At 41.2% G+C, this 21,820-nt stretch overlaps 1 protein-coding gene across 1 annotated transcript in view; it reads left to right on the forward strand.

Moving 5' to 3' along the window:
* Positions 1-21,820, forward strand: part of SLC13A3 (solute carrier family 13 member 3) — a 39,679-nt gene that overhangs the window by 6,272 nt on the left and 11,587 nt on the right. The window contains exons 2-7 of the mRNA XM_030533629.1: positions 5,323-5,588; positions 6,032-6,195; positions 11,015-11,081; positions 11,856-12,041; positions 15,267-15,392; positions 19,605-19,700. Coding sequence (XP_030389489.1) covers positions 5,323-5,588; positions 6,032-6,195; positions 11,015-11,081; positions 11,856-12,041; positions 15,267-15,392; positions 19,605-19,700 — 905 coding nt within the window. The remainder of the gene's footprint in view (positions 1-5,322; positions 5,589-6,031; positions 6,196-11,014; positions 11,082-11,855; positions 12,042-15,266; positions 15,393-19,604; positions 19,701-21,820) is intronic.

The raw sequence follows: 21,820 nt of genomic DNA on the forward strand, positions 1-21,820 counted from the left end.
GCTGACATTTGAACGACACCTCCAGCATTTGTCAGTGCTGTCTGAGGGAGTCACATCGTTGGAGGAGGAGACCCTGGGGTAAATGGCACCATCCCTACTTCTACAGACGGGAAAGAGAAAGTCTGACCTCAGAGGCAGGTTTGGTTGGATTCCAGCATGTGCTCCCTCAGTGGGGGCTGAAACAATGAAAGGGTAATGTGTCGATTGTGCAGTAAGCGTCACAATGCAAGGTTTCCTGAGGAAGTGCATCTCCCTTACCACACTTTGCACCAGGGCCCCTCGGGTCCTCTCTGCCTCTCTGGCTGCTGCTGAAATTCTTGAATATCTAACCCAAGAAGCCGAGCGGGAGTTGTGAATGATTGCAAAGAGCTCAGGCAGGGCAGCAGGTGGTCGGAGGAACTGTGTTGCAAGTTTGAGCACAGGGGGCACTTTTAATGAGCTGTGCAAAGTGCTTGTTACAACTGCTTCTAATGAACTCAATGTCTATAGTCCCCTGGCTTGGCAGCATCTGCTGTAGCCAGGCCTGCTATCAGGGGCTCCAAGCAAGTGTTTAATGCCCAGTGCTGTCTAAAAACACAGGTTCAATCCCTTAATGAACACAGATCAACTTAAAACTAACTCAGAAGCAAGATATAGGCCTGGAAGCAATGGATATCTCCTGACTGGAGTAAGGAAACTTAACAACTCCCAGGAAAAGGTTACAGCTCTCACGTTTAAAAGCAATAAACAGGAACCACTTTCAAACTATGTAGCAATAGAGGGTGTCTGAGGCTAACTGGAGATGGTGGGTGATGTCGATAGAGTTCAATGGGCTAGAAGCATCTGGGCTGCGAGAGGAAGTGATTGCAAGAATGGGGTATGGTGCACTGGTGAGAAGGCATGTGCAGAATGAAAAGCAGTGATATCTAGTGGTTAGGGTGGCCTGGGAGTTAGGGCTCCCGGGTTCTATCACTGCTTCTGGGAAGGGAGTGTAGTCTAGCGGGTGAGAACCGAGAGCTGGGATCCAGGCTGTGCCATTGATTTGCAGTGTGACCTTGGGTTAAGTCATTTAACCTCTGTTTGCTAGCCAGAATGTTTGCAAACAAGGCATGTGTTGCATGATGATTTACAGGATAATTGCAAGAAGCCAGTATTCTGACTGGAAATCTGATTCCAATGCTTGTGGCCACCCACTCAGTGAATAGACCATGTGACCTTTGTGTACACTCAAAACAGTATGAATGTCAAATTGTGAACAGTTTGCAAGCAGCCCGGAGACTGATAGGTATTTGTATGCTAGATAATGGTGATCAAAGGTGAGATCCTTACCTCTGCTCTGACCCCCTTACCCTGGGCAAAAGGGCCAGAGTGGTGAACGGCGATCCAAAGATTCTGGCCCGGGGAGGAATCCCCTGTCACAGGAACTGAGGAAGGTCCTCTCCCACCTTGGCTGTCCTGGCATAGGTGTGTGTGGCCGAGGGCCTAAGGGGTGTATTGGTTGTGGGGCTGTAGTACACAGCATGGCAGCCCAAGGAGGCTGTTGTAATTTGGAGAGGCCCTTGGATGCTATCCAAATTCTGCCAGGGGACTGTGACTATCACCAGGCCTCAGCATGGATCCGCATTGTGGAGGCAGAGAAAGGGAGTTCTGAGTACCAGTAGCAGGTAACAAGAGCTTAAGGTATCAATATGTAGGTACAAAATGGTATGTACAAAAGGTACAAAATGGTATGTGCAAAAGGAAGGTACAAAATGGTATGTACAAAGGTAGGTACAAAATGGTAGGTACAAAAGGTACGTAGAAAAGGTACAAAATGGTATGTACAGAAGTGGTTGCAAACCATTAGCCTTACTGATTCTTCTCCTGAGCCTGTGACAAATTGCAGGGAGGGGTTAAGCAGTCAATGGGCTGATGAATGTGTATTGCCCAGCAAATTTTGCCTGACTAAGCAAGTCTTGCAATAGCTCCCATCAGGGCCGGCTCTAGGCACCAGCGTTCCAAGCATGTGCTCGGGGTGGCCCTTTTCAAGGGGTGGCACTTTTCAAGAGGCGGCACTCCGGCCTTTTTTTTTTTTTTTTTTTGGCTTGGGGCAGCAAAAAACCTGGAGCTAGCCCTGGCTCCCATAACACTGTCCCCACTGAAGTCCCTCCAAGATGTCAGCTCACTTCTTCTGATGGGTTGTTCCTGTCTCCTCCTTCAAGCTGCCAGGCAGTGGAAGATTGTCTTCTGTAGTAACCATTGCTAGGTAAGGCTTGGCTTCCTCTGCCATTGCAGAGTGCACAGTAGGTATCCTAGCATGAAAAATCCAGAATTCGTCAGTGGGACAAAGGTATCTCTTGAGCACAGCAGAGCAGAGGTCATTCTCTAAAGAGCCAGTTTTGTCTCTGGTATAACTGGAAGCAGCTCCGGGGCAGTGCAGAGTTACCCAAGACTTCCCTAGCAATCATTAAATGGTTAAAAATTAACCCAATCACAAGACCCACTTGAAAGTTTGCATTTGCTACCAAAAATTATCTGAACTTTAATTGAGCTAGAGACTTATTTATTCCCCAAATCCCTATGCTGCATGAGGGGTGGGGGAAGCAGAGTGGTGCCGATATGCAATGGTTCTGCAGAGTGGGATATAATATGTTGGGGAGGAGGAACACATTGCTACATATTCCCTGGGAGGTGCATGCTGCACAGACAGTATATGCATTGGATGTGGAGGGCCTGACCACCCCACCAACTGTCAAAGCAGTTTCCCTGGCCAAAGAACCCTGGCTAGGATAGCAGGTGAATTCAGTTGAATGTAGGCACCTAACTCCCTTAATGCTTACTAACCAACCTCCCAGGGGCTGGGAACACTAGTTCATTAATATTTGGAGAGTGCTTTGATAATTCAAAATGTTCAGTTTTATTAAGGACTTAGAGGCTGTGAGTGTTGTTCATGGGGCTCCTTACTCCTAATCAAAATTTGGGTGGGTGGATGGGTGCTGTTAAAAATACACTCCTTGTTTTCATTTAAAACTTTTCTTTGGGTGAGGTCCATCCACTTTTTGTTCTGAACTAAGTTACATCAAGAAAACTACAGTTCTGTCAAAAGTACAACATTGGCTATTTTTGTTATCGATTAATAGATGACACCACAAAATTGCAACGAGACACTTCAGAATCATGGTACAATTCTTCACGCCTGGTTGTTTCTGTAAACCTTGGCTTTTGATCCTGCTCTGCAAGTGAATTATTAGGCTACAAGGTGTAACCTGTAGAGCTGGATTGCTTAATTAATATGTAGAAATTGTCAGTGTTCTTTTCGGAAAATAAAAACTCTTGTCTTTACAACTAGCCCTCTGAATTGTGCTTTTATCTAACCAGATCAGTTGAGAGCTTCGTTGATGGTGCTTTTGCATTGGGATGTTGACAAACAGTATAAATCACTAATACAATAAGAGACAGAACATGACACCCGAGTTGAAATTCATTTTGGTGAAACTTTCCTTTCTGGAAGCTGAAGAGGATTGGGCAAAGGGAAAACAGGTCATTTGATCTTGTGAAGTTTCTGGAACTTGGACTGAGGGCAAAAAAAATGTTTGCATTACAGTCTGTAAACTCTGTTGGAAAACCCGCGGTGTTAGCAACTCTCATCTCATTTGAGCAGCATTGTAGACAGAAGATTAACAACATTATTAGTCAAGTGGATTATTTCTGTTTCCTTTATTGCTAGCTCTCCCCCCTATTAACCCTCAAGGGTATAGAGGGCTCTCAGTGCAAAAGTTAATGCAGTCGCTGGAGAATTTATTGTTGCTGGTGTCCGGAAGGCGCAGTGCACATTTCCCTTCCCCGTCCAGCCAGGTTTTGCTCCTCCTGCTCCCATCCCTGTGCAGATCTGTAGGCATAGGGGATGGGAGAGAAGAATCAGTGCATGGAGGCAGTTGACTTTCCTCTCCATAACAAGGGAGATGTACTCACCCATCATGTGGAGGCACAGAGCCTCCATACACATAACCCAATGCCTATGACAAAGCCCCTGAGATGTACATGGATATTAAGGTTTCCTTAGGGTCTAGGTCCCAGACCCTCTCTTCATTCCACAGAAGGGAAACTAGGAAAATGTGATCTAGATGAAATTACTATAAGGTGTGTGCACAAATTGTTGAAAGACCATACTCACAAAGCAGGTGTCAAGAATTCACTATCACACTTGTAGGATGTATCTAATGGAGTCACGCAAGGGTCAGTGCTGGATCAAGTATTGTTCAATATTTTCATTAATGACTTGGATAATGAAGTGGAAAGCATGCTTATAAAATTTGCAGATGACACCAAACTGGGAGGGGTTGCACACTTTTGGAGGATAGAATTAGAATTCAAAATTACCTTGATAAATTGGAGAATTGGTCTGAAATCTACAAGATGAAATTCAGTAAAGATGAGCAAAGTATACTTGGGAAGGAAAAATCAAAGCACGACTACAAAATGGGAAATAGCTGGCTAGGTAGTAGTACTTTAGAAAAGGATTTGGGGGGTTACAGTGGATCACAAACTGAACATGAGCCAACAATGTGATGCAGTTGTGAAAAGGGTGAATATTCTGGCATGTATGTTTAGAAATGTTGTATGTCAGGCAAAGGAGGTAATTGTTTCGCTCTGCTTGACATTGGTGAGGCCTCAGCTGGAGTACTGTGTCCATTTTTGGGTGCTGTATTTTAAGAAAGATCTAGACAATTTGGATAGAGTCCAGAGGAGAGCAACAAAAATGATAAAAGGTTGAGAAAACCTGATCTATGAGGAAAGGTTAAAAAAAATTGGGCTTACTTAGTCTTGAGAACAGAAGACTGAGGTGGACCTGATAAGTCTTCAAATATGTTAATAGTTGTTATAATGAGGATGGTGATCAATTGTGCCCCATTGGAAGGTAGGACAGGAAGTAATGGGCTTAATCTGCAGCAAGGGAGATTTAGGTTAGATATTAGGAAAAACTTTCTAACTATAAGGATAGTGACCTACTGGACTAGACTTCCAAGGATGGTTGTGGAATCCCTGTTACTGAAGGTTTTCAGAACAGGTTGAAGAAGCATGTGTCAGGGATGTTTTAGGTATACTCAGCCCTGGACTAGATGACATTTTGAGGTCCCTTCCAGCCCTGCATTTCTATGATTTGAATCCTGCCCCAATGGAATGACCAGGGGCAAATTCTACACAGATGAGGGGTGAGCCCCTCCGATGCTCTTTCTACCCCTGCACGCTGGTGGTAAGTGGGTGTATTTTACTTGTCCGTGGTAAGTGTACCAATGTGCGAAGGCTTGTTTGTAACTCCAGAGCCGTCAGCTTCTCTCTCTCCATTTCCTTTTGCCTCCTCAGGAGGGAAAATGCCTCTATGTGATCCTCGTGATGGCCGTGTACTGGTGCACAGAAGCCCTGCCTCTAGCTGTGACTGCTCTGCTGCCAATCACCTTGTTTCCATTTCTGGGGATTCTCCCTTCGAACAAAGTTTGCCCACAGTATTTTTTAGACACCAACTTCCTCTTTCTCAGTGGTTTAATCATGGCATCGGCCATCGAAGAGTGGAACCTGCACCGTCGGATTGCCCTGAAGGTCCTCATGCTTGTGGGAGTCCAGCCTGCAAGGTAACCTACAGACCAACGGTGCTTGCTTTGTGCCTTAATTTCCCAGGCTCAAACTCTGGTGATTTCAACATGTGAGCTGAGCTGCAGATTGGCCAAGAAAACAGTGCGACAAATGGTCAATTGTGCACACTAGTAAGAGCATTGCACACGCCTCTCTCTCTCTCCACACAGACACACGCACACTCACTCACTCTCCTTTTTCAGAGCTTGCTGATTTCATTAAGCTCAGGTTGTTTTCATTCCTTTGTTGGCTTATAATGAAGCAGAGGAGAAATGCAGCCTTGTCATATTAGCATTTATCCCAGTTATACATGCTCTGGCATATTATAGCCAGCTTTGTTCCTGTTCATTTTATGAGACTGTGGCATGGGATTTTCTCTGCTGGAATCTAAAATTGACCTTGTAAAACACAGGTTGTTAAACTTAATTTTTCTGCTTTTCAGGCTGATCTTAGGAATGATGTTGACAACTTCTTTCCTGTCCATGTGGTTAAGCAATACAGCCTCCACTGCTATGATGCTTCCAATTGCAAATGCGATTCTGAAGAGCCTCTTTGGAGAGAAAGAAGCATCTAAAGATCTCAACAGAGAAAATGAAGAAAATCCAGGTAGCTCCCATAGCACAAAAGATTGCACAACCTGGGGACAGTCCTGTTCCCAGTGAGCTCGGTGACTAAATTTCCATTGACTTCAATGGGGACAAAAGCAGACCTGTTAGCTGAAGTTTAATATGTATTGAAATGCCCTTTTTAATAGAATGTTTCATTATGGAGGTGAAAGGGCATTGGACTGTTACCCTCTCTCATCAATTCCCTTCACCCTGGCTCCTCCTCCTGTCATGCAAATCAGAATAGATTCCTATGAGCCTCAATACCCGTTGGGAGCCATGAGCTATTGAATAAGACATTTCACCAGACAGACCTGGTGAGGTGAAGCATTTGATTTGCAAATGGGTCCTGGGGCAAAAAGGGAAAGGTTGGGTGATACATACCCACAGAGCCCTGATAAGCAAAGTAATGGTGCAAATAAAACTCCAAGCCCATAAAGGCACCCAGATGCGGTGGTAAAGAGACTCATATCGATACCTAGACAGGCAGAGAGACAGCCAATACCTCTTTTAAACAATAACTTTTTGCACAGTTAGTGGCCCTATCTGCGGGCTCTGGGTAAGACATTCACTGGCTTTTTAGGCCCTGATCCTGCACCATTAAAGTCAATGAGAACTATGCCATTGTCTGCCGTGGGTTTAGGATCAAGCCTTTACAGCACACACCCTTTTCCAGTGTGGGAGTGATTAGAGCAAGGGATTGGAGTCAGGATTTCCTATCACTGATTTGCTGTGTGATCTTGGAAAAGTCATTTCTCCTCTCTGTTCCTCTCTTTTCCCAACTGTGAAATGGAGATAACTACGTGGGGGGGGTTTAGAGGGTTAAATGAGGCTTATAAACCTTTGAGATATCCTCAGGACTAGTGCTACAGAAATGCTAAGGATTATTAATAAACAGCTATTGCACAAAGTTCAATCAGTGAGCTTAGTAATTGGGGGGAAAAATCTTCCCCAGTAGTTCAATTGTTCACAAAATAATTTCCAGGGAGGTTTTTTCTTTTGGGAGACAGTGATGAAAGCAGCAATATAGAAATGAAGTCCTCGCTGAAGCTATTAATTATGGTTAGGGTAGTAGTAGCTTCTCTCTCTTCTCCTAATTGCCTTTGTGAACTGCGGAAACAGAAGTACCCCTTACTGAGTAATGGCTTTGTGGTGGCTGCTGATTCCTGAGATGTAGAAAACTGAATTCAAACATATGTATGTTCTTACAGAGTTGTAATTCACAATCCGTGTATGGCAAGCATGAGATATTTTTGATCCAAGCCATTTTGTTGCTTTTACTCTATGAATTTTTAACCATGCACATTTTTAGTCTATTACAAATGGTTACTCTTTTTTGTGAACTTTTGGGGGAAGGGATAGCTTAGTGGTTTGAGTATTAGCTTGCTGAACCCAGGGTTGCAAGTTCAATCCTTAAGGGGGCCATTTAGGGAACTGGGGTAAAAATTTGTCTGGGAATTGGTCCTACTTTGAGCAGCAATTAGACTAGATGATCTCCTGAGGTCCCTTCCAAACCTGATAGTCTGTCTGTAATTAGAGCATTTAGTGAGTTTGATCTTTAACCCTGTCCTTTGAGCCGATTTGATTATTTATTTGTAATGTTTATTATGGTAGTGTCTAAGGAACAGTTAATACTGGGGACCTATGGTAGCCCATTCTGCTAGGTACTGTACATACTGTCCCTGTCCCAAGGAACTTACAATGTAAACAAGCAAGACAGACAAGGGCTATAACATTCACAGAATCAACAGAGTGATGGTTTGCAGATATGTTAGCTGCATCGTTGTTGTTATTTATTTGGAAGTTGAGACTTGCCAGTATAGTAAGCAAAAGTGAAAGAAAAATTCACAACTGAAATATAGGCTGTCAAAATGCAGATATCTTAGTATCTCTTTGTCTGGGAGAAAGGTAGAAATCAGTAACAGTGGAGCCTAATTTAGCTCTAATACGAATGCCAGGACAGATTTGGCCTTTTCTCTCATCCTCATTGTATTTAGAAAATAGAATGGGAGCTTCATCTGTGATCTGGACAATGCAAGCAGAATTTCTTGAATGAACACCAAATCTTGAAGCAATTTCTCAGTCAAAAACATGAATTTGGTTTGTGTCTAGAAAGATGATGAGAACTGTGAACCAGGTTTTTCCTTAAGGGTTTATCTGTTACTGAAACTTGGCTTGACCCCAGGACTAGGCTTAGATTTTGTTGCCCAACTTTTGCACAGCTTGCATGAAACCAACAATTTATACGCTACCTTTGCAAAGAGCTACACTCATTTTAGACTTCCAAGGTATAATCAGATACATTTCAAAAAATTCAATGAGCAAGAATATTGCAAGATGGGTTCCATTTTGAGCTGCTTTTAAGAATGACATCTGATGATGTGCAAAATTTTCCCTTTTGAGGCTGGCTGTAAATTCCTTAGGCACAACCTTAATTAATTTGATTATGTTCTGACACTTCCAAATATATGCCCTGTAACATCCACATGATGAGCTGCAGAGCCATGTGATAATAAATGTATCCTGCATCTTTGACCGCCTCACCTCTCTGCCCGCTAATCCGTCTCTGCCAACATTTCAGTCCTCTGAGCAGCTTTAAGCAGCTATTTAAAAATGTTTCCTCTTGAATGTAGATTTTCTTCTCCAGAATCACGTGGGGCCTGTCCTGCAGTCCAACAAGGCTAGGAACGGAAGCATCATCTCATTACAAAGTTACAAATTCATAGCTCTGCCTTTCCTTTTGTTACTCCCTGGCAGACTGTGAGATATCAGCCCTCAGAATGTTACATTTTTAGGATTGGAAACATTACTTTTTCAATATATTTTAGAAATCTCTAAAAGTTCATAGTGGTGATCTTCTTACACCATGCCTGGGTTCATGTTATAAGTCACCTTGTCTTTACTTGCCAAGGGAGTCTAATAAGAGCACAATAGTGTTAAAGCTAAATTTTATCTAGAGCAGTCTTTCTGTAAAGTGTGTAGCCTGTACAGATTGTGTGATAGTACAGCCCTGGATGAGGGGTTTCTTGGCACACTTTTGGGATAACCTGCATAACTCACAACTTCATCAATCACTGGGAATGTGGCTATTATGCAGTCTCTCTCTCTCTCTCTGTTTAAAAAAACAAACAAAAGGGGTTCTCAGTCTTGGGAGTGCAATGCCCCAGGTGGCCTGTGAACAGGTGTCAAAGGGTGGATCCTTCCCTTATTGCTATATGGGAGGGGGTTTGGGCCCAGTATGAAAGACATTGAGAGCATCTAAAATAGACAAAATGAAACTTACACTCTTATTTAAAAGGCCAGCACAAGGGCGTAAGTGGGAATTAAATGGTGCATAGGCTTTGGTTTGGCCCTCTATTCAAGAGTTGACATTTACGCATAGAGAGAAAGTCCACAGACACCAATGGGTTAATTTTCTTCCTTCCAGTTCCATCCCTTTATTATAGCTTTCTTGGAATCAAAGCTCAGCTTTCCAAGAGAATTAACTCTAATTCCACAAATTAGCAACATGTAAAACATGACATTGCAAAGTTCCCTGCTTCACGGAGCTTGATCTCTTCAGTGTATAAGTAAACAGGTCCAAAGACTTTGACCATTGTGTCCTCTCCCCATAGTTCACTACATTTTCTTGAAGGTAAGAGAAGGCAATGTTTGTGGATGAAGTATGTGCAGGGAAAGCTGGGGGGAAAAATAGCACTGAGTCCATGCCCATGATGATCAGCAGAGCATTTTGATTGTTAGTAACCCTAATTGTAGGCCTCTGAAAACCTAAAATATATGACAACACAGCAAGGGTAGCAATGTTCAGCAACAATAGCAAACATCAAGTATAATAAAGAACTGTGTTTCTGGCTTAAATCTAATAAAATTCACTATCTCCCTGAGACCAAGGTAAAATTCTGGGGAATGGGGTTTTATAAAAATGTATTGCTCAAATGTGCCATGTCACTGAGAACTGCATGCAGAAGTGGCTAGTCAGATCCAAAGTTCCCCCATGCTCTCCTAGGCCTTATGCCCCGGGGTTGGCCTTCAGAGAATTATGCTATACTTTGAGAGTGTTCAGCCTTGGGAATGTGTGGCTTTCAGAGGGCTGATGGGCTCTAAAAATTGCCTGTGCTCTCTGGGTGAAATTGACCCCTGTGAAGATGGCCTGGGATAGGGCCTAATCACCACTATGTCCTACTCTAGCCTTCAAAATGAGATTGGAGGTGGGAGCAAAGTGGTGCATGGGGCTGAAATTTCACCCTCTCAGAGCTCATCTTTTGGGGGCAAGTGATTTTGGGACAGGGATAATCTTGATGTAATTTAAGGCCAAACCATTTTTTAAAATTCAGATAAAATTATTTTGAGTCCTAAAAATGAACCATAGTTTATCAAAAAATAAACACCAAATACCCGAGAGGTTAAATTACAAACTGGAAATACAGTCTACATTAGAATATCCATGTCACTAGAGACATAAAAAAAAAACCCCCTTGGTCAGATGTAGACTGTCCTGGTCGCAGGAGGAGCTGAGTTTGTCAAGGTGAGGGAGAGCAGGCTGCCAGAGATCTTTGGAACGATGTTATACATGGCATCCTACAGAGCGTAGTGGTGGCTGTGGGGAGTGGGCTGTATTGCCGGCTGTGCCCTGGCCTCAGATCAACGGGAATGGATTTTACTTCTTCTGCCTCCTTGAGCTTTATCAGCATAGAACTCTCTGTGTGTGGAGTGAATTTTCCTCTTTGAAAATGGCAGCCCTTTCCATTCCATTGTTTGGGTCAGGGAGAGTTTTTCTAGATGCTTTAAACTGTTTTAAAGTCCTAATCTTTCTTTTTCAGCCTCTTTACAGCAGAATAAACTTTACACTGTACCAACTGAGCTGCAGTTTCTGGCAAGTACTGAGGAGTAAGTTAATTATAAAGTTTGTATTGGAGAGCTGAGTGAGGAAATTATCCCCTCAAATAGAAACAGCCTTAGGAGTGAGAAATTCAATCAATGAAACTCTTTTGATTCCACCTATTACTCTATTTCCCGACTACCAACAGCCTGACCAGAAAAACCCCTCTCCAATATGTTCAACAAGACAGCACAGGGCCAAATTTTCACGCCACTTTGAAAATGTGATTGGAGATGCCTACTGCTGGGGAAGTGTCTGCATTGCTTTTTTGAGAACATTAAATGTGTCAGGCAGCAGGTTTAAATCACCAAGATTTACATCCCTCTGATGGTCCAGGTTTGATATGTAAATGATGTAGAATAAATATCTTCCCCAGGAATAGACTCTTCTTGCTATTCCATAGCTTGAGAGCATCAAAGCCTTTTTCATATTTTAACATGAAGAGTATTGACTTTTTGTTAATTTTTTTTTTACAGCCTTATCTTACAAGGTGATGAGTGGTTTCTGGGAGATGTGAGCACCTTGAGCTCTTATTGAGGGCAGTCAAGGGGCTCAGCATTTCACAGGACTAGTCCAGTACAGAGTGGTTCTCAATCATCAGCTGAATGATGAGGATGTCAAGCAGGCCCCATGTGTTGCAATATTCTGCATAGATGTCCCTTGGGATATTGCTAATCTTGTTGCTAAAAGCTGAGAATTTTCCTTTTGTCAAGGTTCTGAATTGGTTACACCTGTATTTGAACCAGGGCTTTCAATGGAGTCTCTTTTGGAATGTTTTAAAGCAAAGATCTGATGGAGGAGAAGGAAGTTGTCATTGATGTTGCCATGGATTTAAAGAAAGAGGACGAATACAAGGCAAACATATGGAAAGGTTTCCTCATTTCAATCCCTTATGCAGCCAGCATTGGAGGTACAGCAACGCTGACCGGAACGGCACCAAATCTCATCCTTCTAGGACAGCTAAAGAGGTATGGGAGGAAATTCTTAGGAAGCCAGATCCCTAGGAGTACAATCAGTTTATGAAATCTCTGCTGAACTGCACGTTCTGTGAGAGGGAATTCTACAAAATTAAGACATCACATGTTTCCTATAGGAAATTCACCTTTAGGCTGAGACCAGGTATGTGAAGTTCCTGCCCTCAAAAGCAAGTTTTAGGAAAAGGAAGTGACAGTAGGAATTCAAAAGGAAATGGCTCCTTCAGCCTTAGCTATAATACATGGGTTTTCACCCTAATGCTGTATGTCCTGATTCTGAAAAACACTCTCATATGTTTTCGGGACTTAACCATATGCTTAAAATCAAGCACTTAGAATCACAGAAGTATAGGACTGGAAGGCACCTCAATAGGTCATCTAATCCAGTCTCCTGCATTCAAGGCAGGACTATATAATAACTAGATCATTCCTGACTGGTATTTGTCAAACCTGTTCTTAAAAACCTCCAATGGCACAACTTCCCTAGGCAATTTGTTCCAGTGCTTACTCACCCTGATAGTTAGGAAGTTTTTCCTAATGTCCAACCTAAACCTCCCTTCCAACAATTTAAGCCCATTGCTTCTTGTCCTATCCTTAGAGGTTAAGGAGAAGAATTTTTCTTCTCATTTTAACAACCTTTTATGTACTTGAAAACTGTTGTCATGTCCCCTCTCAGTCTTCTTTTTTCCAGACTAAACAAACCCAGTTTTTTCAATCTTTCCTCATAGGTCGTGTTTTCTAGACCTTTAATCATTTTTGTTGCTCCCCTCTGTACTTTCTCCAGTTTGTTCACATCTTTCCAGAAATGTGGTAACCAGAACTAGCCACAATACTCCAATTGAGGTTTTATCAGTGCAGACTACAGTGGAAGAGTTGCTTCTTGTGTTCTGCTTACAACACTACTGTTGATACATCTCAGAATGATGTTTGCTTTTTTGGCAACAGTGTTACATTGTTGACTCATATTTAGCTTGTGATCCATTATGATCCCTAAGTCTCTTTCTGCATTACTCCTTCCTAGGCAGTCATTTCCCATTATGTATGTGTGCAACTGATTGTTCCTTCCTAAGTGGAGAACTTTGTGTTTGTCATTATTGAATTTCATCCTATTTATTTCAGAACATTTCTCCAGTTTGTCCAGATCATTTTGGATTTCAATCCTATCCTCCAAAGCAATTGCAGCCTCTTCCAACTTGGTATCATCTGCAAACTTTATAAGTGTACTCTCTATGCCATTATCTTAATAATTTATGAAGCTATTGAACAGAACTGGATCCAGAACCAATCCCTGCAGGACCCTACTTGATGTGCCCTTCCAGCTTGACTGTGACCCATTGATAACTACTCTCTGGGAATGGCTTCCAGGCAGTTATGCACCCACCTTATAATAGCTCCATCTAGGCTATATTTCCCTAGTGTGTTTATGAGCAGGTCATATGAGACAGTATCAAAAGCCATACTGCTAAATTCTAGATATACTATGTCTACCACTTCCCCGCATCCACAAGGCTTGTTACGCTATCAAAGAAAGCTATTAGGTTGGTTTGACATGATTTGTTCTTGACAAATCCATGTTGACTGTTACTTATGACATCATCTTCTAGTTGTTTGCAAATTGATTGCTTGATTATTTGCTCCATTATCTTTCCGTGTACTGAACCATATGACAAGCTGGCAGACTGGTCTGTAATTTCCCAGATTCTCCTTATCCCCCTTTTTATAAACTGGCACTATATTTGCCCTCTTCCAGTCCTCCGGAATCTCTCCTGTCTTCAATGAGTTTTTGAAGATAATCGCTAGTGGCTCAGATATCTCCCCAGTCAGCTCCTTGAATATTCTAGGATGTATTTCACCAGGCCTTAATGACTTGAAGACATCTAGCTTGTCTTACTAATTTTTAACTTGTTCTTTCCGTATTTTAGCCCCAGATCCTATGTCATTTTCACTGACATTCACTATGTTAGACATCCGATCACTAATAACCTTTTGGTGAAAACAGACAAAAAAGGCATTTAGCACTTCTGCTATTTCCACATTTTCTTTGATTGTCTTCCCCCCGTCAATGAGTAATGAGCATACCCTCTCCTTGGTCTTCCTCTTGCTTCTAATGTATTTGTAGAATCTGTTTTTGTTACCCATTATGTCTCTAGCTAGTTAATTTATGTCTTGGCCTTTCTAATTTTGTCCCTACATGCATGTGTTGGGTTTTGTTTATAATCATGGTGTCGTAATTTGGCCAAGTTTCTACTTTTGATAGGACTCTCTTTTTTTTTTTGAGTTTCAAATCATTGAAGATTTCCTGGGGAAGCCAGGATGGTCTCGTGCCATACTTCCTATCTTTCCTATGCAGTGGGATAGTTTGCTTGTGTGCCCTTAATAATGTCTCTTTGAAAAACTGCCTGCTTTTTTGAACTGTTTTTCCCCTTAGACCTGCTTCTGATGGTTAAGTGTTTTGGTGAACCAGGGCAACTTTATAAGTTGTCCATTATGTGGTGAAAAAGGAAAACAAGGCACACACTATTTCTGTCCTGGATGGCAGTGTTGCCTAGCGGCTAGACCATTAAACTGGGACTCAGTTGATTCTGCTGCTGGATGAACGTGGACAAGTCCTTTGTGCCTCAGTTTCTCCATCTGTCAATACAGATGATACTGATGTCCTTTGTAGAATGCTTTGATTATTATTAAACATTAAGAGGCTTCCCATCTGAAAAAGTAGATATAGTGTTGTCACTGTAAACTTGCAGTTATTTCTCAACCATGCAGTGATCTACATAGAAGGTTCTTCTTAGACATGGATGAAAGTGGGTAGACGTCTTCTGTAAGGTTCATGTTCACACACTCTTAACGTGGGTTCCACCATGAATTAGGATTAATTAGTTAATTTCCATAAAGTGCTAAATATTGAGTGTTATTATTTGGGAATTCCTGCAAATCTAGAGAGGTCTGTTCCAAAATGTCATTTCAAATTGTTCATTTAAATTCTTTGAAGCAGGGACTGTTTTTCACGACATGCTCGTACAACTCCTAGCACAATAGGGTCCCAATCTCAATTGGTGCTGGTTGGCACTATTGATATACAAATAATCACCTTTTTAAAAACTGTGCAGCTGGAAAGTTTGCATGACATTTTGATCTTGATTTCAGACATCTGTTCCCCTTCATTTCATGTGCAAGGGGTGTTTCACTCCTCAGATTAATTAGCTTTCCCTATTTTCCAAGTTTTTTTCCAGGGTGTGATGTGGTGAACTTTGGATCCTGGTTTGTGTTTGCATTTCCTTTAATGCTGCTTTTCCTCTTACTGGGATGGCTATGGATCAGTTTCCTGTACGGGGGAATTAACCTAAGGTACTCTTCTATCTAATCTATTTTTATACTTTAATCTAGTTGTAACTTCATTGTAGGCAAACAGTTTATCTGGTCCTGATCCAAAGCCCAGTGAAATCAATGGGATTCTTGGATCAGGCTCTTAAACATTTCATTTGTACATGTTGTAATAACTCAGTCGATACTTGTTCTATACAAAGCTAGACATAGGACATGTATGTTCAGCTAAAAGCTCCTATTTGAGTAAATTCATTGTGATGAATAACGAGAGAAATTGCCATATAAGTGATGAATGCAGAGCTCAGAATTATAATATTATTTGATATTCTGTTCAGAAAGTTCATGGGAGAGATTGTGAAGGGTTAAAAATATGGCACTGAGTAGACCTGGTCAGAAAAGATTGATGAAGCACATTTTTGGATAAAAACTGAAAGCAAAATTTTTCTTTCCATTACCCATCCAGCTCTAATAAAAAAACCCTTTCATGAATTCTACTTTTTCAAAGGCTTGAAGGCCCACATTGTCAGGTGATATAAATTAGAAGAGCTTAACTGAGATCAATGGAGCTATGACATTTTACCCTAATACAGGATCTGACCCCAAAAATGGGACTTTCAAAAGCGTTAACATTGGCCTAACTCTGTTCCCACTGAAACCCAGCAGTTTTACCATTGACTTTAATGGGAGCATTTAGGCCAATGCCGAGCACTTTTGAAAATCTCACCCAAGGGTCTCAATTTACAGCTAGCTTTCACTAGCCTGCACATCTGAGCCTGCAAATGTTGGGCACATAGTCGTTTGGAGGTGCATGTGGGTGTTTGTGTGCACAAATCTGACATTTAGGTAGTTGGCCATCCAACTGACACGCACAACAAAGTGATTTGCATGTGCAGTCAGTGAACATAGAGTTTTGCAGGCTTAGATTTACTGCCTGATTCTGTTCCCAGGGAAGTTAGTGGCAAAGCTCCCATTTATTTCAGTGCAGAAGCAAGTCTTTAGAGACTCTGGGTGAAATACTGGCCCCACTGAAGTCCATGGCAAAATTTCCTTTGAATTCAGTGGAGTCAGGATTTCATTTTATGGTTGAAAATTTGGTCCCTGGAGAGGTTACTTTGTGACAGAGATTAAACATCAATGATTTCATAATACTGGGATTTTTTTTTCAGTGTGTTTAATCTACAACTAATCTGTAATACGATTTTATTGTAAATCTTTCCCCTGACCTAGGTACTTGCAATGTCCTCTCCAACTTCCACTCCATGCTGCCCTTGATCTGCTTTAATCAGGTGCATTGTTGAGAAGTTGGCAGCATTTTGAAACCTCTCTTTTTTTCTTTCCATTTTCACGTTATTAATTAACATGCATTTCTGTTTCCTGCGTAGAGCATATACAATTTCTAAGAGATGCTTTTGAAATTTTTTTTAAATGTTTTATTGGTTTTTAATGTCAGGAGAAAAAAAGAAAAGGAAAAAAATAGTTGCACATTAGGATTGCCCAAGTATATAGTTATATCAATGACACAGAAAACAGAATTACTAGGGAACTTTTTCAAGGCAATAGGAAATAACCAGTGTAAGTCCCTGATCCCTCAAACATGAAAGCATGTATGTAACTATGTTCGTCTGATTCAGCAATGCACTTAAGCATGTGCTTAATTTTGATTTTGTGTTTAAATCTGATTGATTTCAACAAGAGCTAAGAATTGCCTTGATGAACTGGGGCTTTAAGTAATCCCACTGAAGTCATGTATTTAAGGATTCTCTGTACTAAAAAAGTTATACTAGTGTAACTATGTTGGTTACAGGTGTGATTTTTTTTTAAACAATATAGTTATACTGATCTAAACCCTAGTGTGGATGTAGTTATATCAGTATAAAGATGCCTTGCATCCCACCCTGAACTGGAGTAAATTATACCAGTGTAAACACTTTTATGCAGTTACAACTATGTCAACGCTAGGATTATTTTGCTGCACTAACTATACTAGTACAATTAAACTTTCTAGTGTAGACAAATCTTAAGTATTGGCAGGGTCAGGGCTTAGAAAAATCAAGCTAAAGAAACAGAAATAGAAATTAAAGCTTATTGAAGAATCCAGATTTTGGCCTGGTCTACACTTCAAATTTAGGCATGCAAGGGTGTGAAAAATCCAACCCCTGAATGCTGCAGCTATGGAAACCTAACTCTCCAGCGTAGAAGCAGTTTTTATAGGTTGCCAGAAGAATGTTTCTGTTGACCTAGTACCATCACTCAGGGAGGTGCAGCAAAAGCATTTACTCAAAAGCATTTTGGATAACAAGGGGTTGTCTTGATGTCCTTGGGTAAAGCTGCAGCTGCTAAAAGAATCAAAGTACTGTGTAAGGGGCTGTCCATAAATTACATAATGCATTAGGGAGTAGGTAGGTTCTTAATCTTGTGTGTTTGTTTCAGTGTTAGTGTTACAAAGGGCGGGTGGGTCTTTAACATCACCAATAAATGTGTTATGTAATTTATGGATATCCCCAATATCTGTTGAAGACTTAGGAATTTTTGGATGGTCAAACATGCATCTTTATAAAGGATCTAACCATTGGACATCCTTTGAAAAGAACAAATGAATTAATCAGTCATAGTATCACAGAATCAGATGTCTTACGGTGTAAGTCTGGCTTTTCAAATGTAATCGAGGTCCCCGGAAGTATTAGAAATGTATTTTAACCACATGACACTGATGGGACACAAAGCAGCTGGTGATGAATATATCATTCGTATGCACATGTACTGTTTAAGAGTCAGACCGTGTACGAGTCTAGGGTTCCCTGTTTAGAAGGCTTAGCCTGGCTAATGAAGAGAAGCATATTAAAATGCCAGCGCCTGTTGTTAAAAATTCCTCACATATTTGTTTATCATCAGCGAGTGCTTTGCATAAATTAGAGATTGCCCAGAAAGTTGCTGATGATTTGAGAAGGTGGGGGAGGGGAGGGGAGATCCTTATTTCCCACCTTGCTCTCTTCTCAATCAAGTGGCTGATGCAGTCATCTGCTAAAAGTGATGAAATCTGCAAATCTGACAACTTCACTCTCATTTACATTCTGAACAGTCTCTGTGAACACAGGCTGTGATTACCACAAATAAGCTTCTTTAGTGCAGTGGCCAAAGTCTCCTTTGCATAATCCTGGGTAGAAAGGCAACACAAAGTAGGATAAGTATTGGCCTTGTTTATACTGGGGAATATTACCACCAGTGAGAGCCCTAGTGTAGATAAGGCTCCTGTGGCTTCCTCTGTTTTTACCACTGCATCAATTAAACCTGCCCTGAGAAGGAGCTGTCTATTCTACCTCAAGGGACACATGTTGCTCCCCATTCTGAGCACTAATGAAATTTACACACTCATAACCCAGGGAGAATTCAGCCCAAGGGTTTCTAGGCAGCACCAGAACTTTTCTGTTGGTAACTAGAGCCACGTTTCTGGCAGGCATCAAAAAGTGCCTGCTCAGAACTTGAGTGCTTATCTCTTTGCCTGTGCCTCACTACATCTGGACATGCCCTATGGACCATTGGGTGCATTAATGTCTGTTTGTGCACATCAATGAATGTGCTCACAGATTCTGCAAGCACATTTGTGTCTTGTCATGAGAGGGTGGGAATACTGAGCTATGATATCCACTGTCCAATGCATTAATGGCTAGATTTTGCCACCTTTACTCACATTGAGTGCCATATTACTACTTGTGTAGTCCCACTGATGTTTACAGGTCTATATGCTGGATAAGGTATGACTCAGTTTGAGTAAGGGTGTCATTAATATTATTTGTGGCATTATATACAACTTGTCTGAGAGATGGGAAATCTATCTAAGAGACTGAAAGTATGCACTATATTATGAAATGGATCCATATGATACTGGTTTTCTGAAATCACTAGCCCATGCTGTACCATTTATCCTTCTAAGCCTTCACAGAATATCAGGGTTGGAAGGGACCTCAGGAGGTTGTCTAGTTCAACCCCCTGCTCAAAGCAGGACCAACTATATTTTTTGCCCTGGATCCCTAAATGGGCCCCTCAAGGATTGAACTCATAACTGTGGGTTTAGCAGGCTAATGCTCAAACCACTGAGTTATCCTTCCCCTCCTGCAGCGACTCTGTGCATGCCCTGTATAGGTGTGTGCAGGAATAGTAAACATGAACATCCGTGTTTGAGTTCCCATATGAACGTGTGAAAATGAGGGGTGTTTGTGATTTCTGTGTTGGTAGGCACTGCAGAAAGAAAAAGTCAGAAATAAGAATGGATGCAGAAGACCGAGCCCGAGCAGTCATAAAGGAGGATTATCAGAAACTGGGGCCAATGAAGTGAGTAGCAAAAAGGGAATAAAAATGACAGAGAAATCAACTGAGCTGGAAAAAACTTTTCTGGGGAGGGAAACTGAGGATATTTGTTAGAATTTGTCAGTGAATTTCCATTTGTTATTTGTGACCATTTTGAGTTTGTTTTCCTCAAACGTCCAGTTGCTCCATCTCTGCTAATGCAGATAATTGCAGATAACAAACATGTAGCTCAAATATTCCACAAATGCCAATTTTCAATTGTAGATGACAATTCATGCTGTCTGAATTACACACTGTAAGTCTTTTAATCGGGAAACAGAAACAATATCATGTGACTTGGGTAACGAGCCAATACAATGTGAATTTTTAATCTTCATGGAAAGCTGTTTTTATGAATGGTCTGCAGAGCAGGTATTATTTGCCGAAGAAATTCATGATGAATATAAAGAATATAGTTCAATTATTTTTGATCTATTTGTGGGCAATTTGTGAACAGAAAATTAGATGAATTTTTGTGGAATACATTATTCATTGTGAATTATTGTCTGACATCTATTAATCAGTCATGTGAAGAGAAAACAAGATGCGTTTGACTTCCTAGGATGGCGTTTCAGGCATAACTCTGCTATTTCTGGCTTTGGTTAGGTTAAGCCAGATCTGTACTGATATTTCAATACAGTTTTTTGAACAAATCCTGAGGAATTTTTACATATTGGAGAGTGGGTGGAAGGGCATCAGAGATGCTTAAACTTACAGAATGAGACGCCAGAAAAAGATGTAAAGCAGGAAAATCGAGTATCAGGCCCTATCTGTTTCAAATTGGACACTAAAAATCTAGGCAACCAAAGTTAGTGGATATTTCTGAAAACGCAGGTCTTACTTTTGCTGCGTCTCAGTTTCCCCATTTGTAAAATAGTGTTTCCATACTCACAGAGAGAGCTGAGCGAACAACGGACATTTCAGTTTGGCCAATATAACAAAAAAAGATCTGTTTGTTTCAAATTGAAGCGGAATTTCTTTGAGGTTTATTTTTTTGCTGGAACCAGCCCCCACCCCTAAATTCAAATCCAGCTGGGGTATAGATGCACTGTCTGTGTCAACCCTGCTGCAGTTCACTAAAGGTTCTCTAGTGCTGTTTTACCTATACTGCCTTGACGCAGGAGTGGATGCAAGCACACTACAGCACTTTTAGTGAGTGGCAGCAGAGTCCACATGGATAGTTCCTGTTTGGCAGGCTAGTGTGCTGTAGTTTTCCACACCAGCTTGCTGCACATTAACTCTTGGTCTAGACAAGTCCTCAATGTTTTGTTTCAAATAGTCAAAATAAACCATTTTGTCTGTTTTGGGTGGGGAAATAATCCATTTTTTCTGCCAAAAGTATTGGCTGAATTTGACCTGATTTCTCTGATAGTTTCAGTATCCCCTAAAATGCATTTTTAAAAGTGAATTTACTGTTTGCCAAAAAATAATAATCGCCAGCTTTACTCACAGAGATATTGCGAGGGTTCACTGATGTAGGTAGTGCAGCGCAAACAAACATTCTAATTATTATTCTTGTGTGCTCTAAATGAAAGAAATTGCTTTATTTTTTTCCCTTCAGTACATTATGGACCAGCCTGCAAAATGTCATTATAAGAATCAAAGTCCCACTTTGAGTTTTAGGAGCAGAGAAAGCCCATTAAGCCATGTGCTACAAATTTGATTAGCTTAAATTCAACCCAAGTGATTTCTTCTCAGTGGTTTAAGTATCTCTCCTTCCTTGTGTCTTTGAGAGGTTTAAAGGCAATATTTTGGACGTGTCTTGGTCAAATCCTAGCTCCACTGAAGTCAATGGGAGTTATGTCACCGACTTCATTCAGGATAGGATTTTACCCCCTGTTCCTTACTAGGAATATTAACAATAGCAGATGTTACTGCAATTGGAAGATCCCTTCCCTCATCAGCTCTCAGTTATTCACACCCTCAGTAGGGGATACAGTCTACATTCTGCTCTCAGAGAGGGAAAGTTCCCATGTGTCATGCGTGAAGTTTTACCTGTCTGAGCTAAGGCTTGAAATGTAGTGAAATCATCACTAGCAGTTAAAGGTGACCTAGGAAAGGTAACTCATGTTCACTTAATTAGCATGACTAGATTTTAATTGCAT

This window comes from Gopherus evgoodei, chromosome 14 (genome assembly GCF_007399415.2).
Source record: "Gopherus evgoodei ecotype Sinaloan lineage chromosome 14, rGopEvg1_v1.p, whole genome shotgun sequence".
In the NCBI taxonomy this organism is placed as follows: domain Eukaryota; kingdom Metazoa; phylum Chordata; order Testudines; family Testudinidae; genus Gopherus; species Gopherus evgoodei.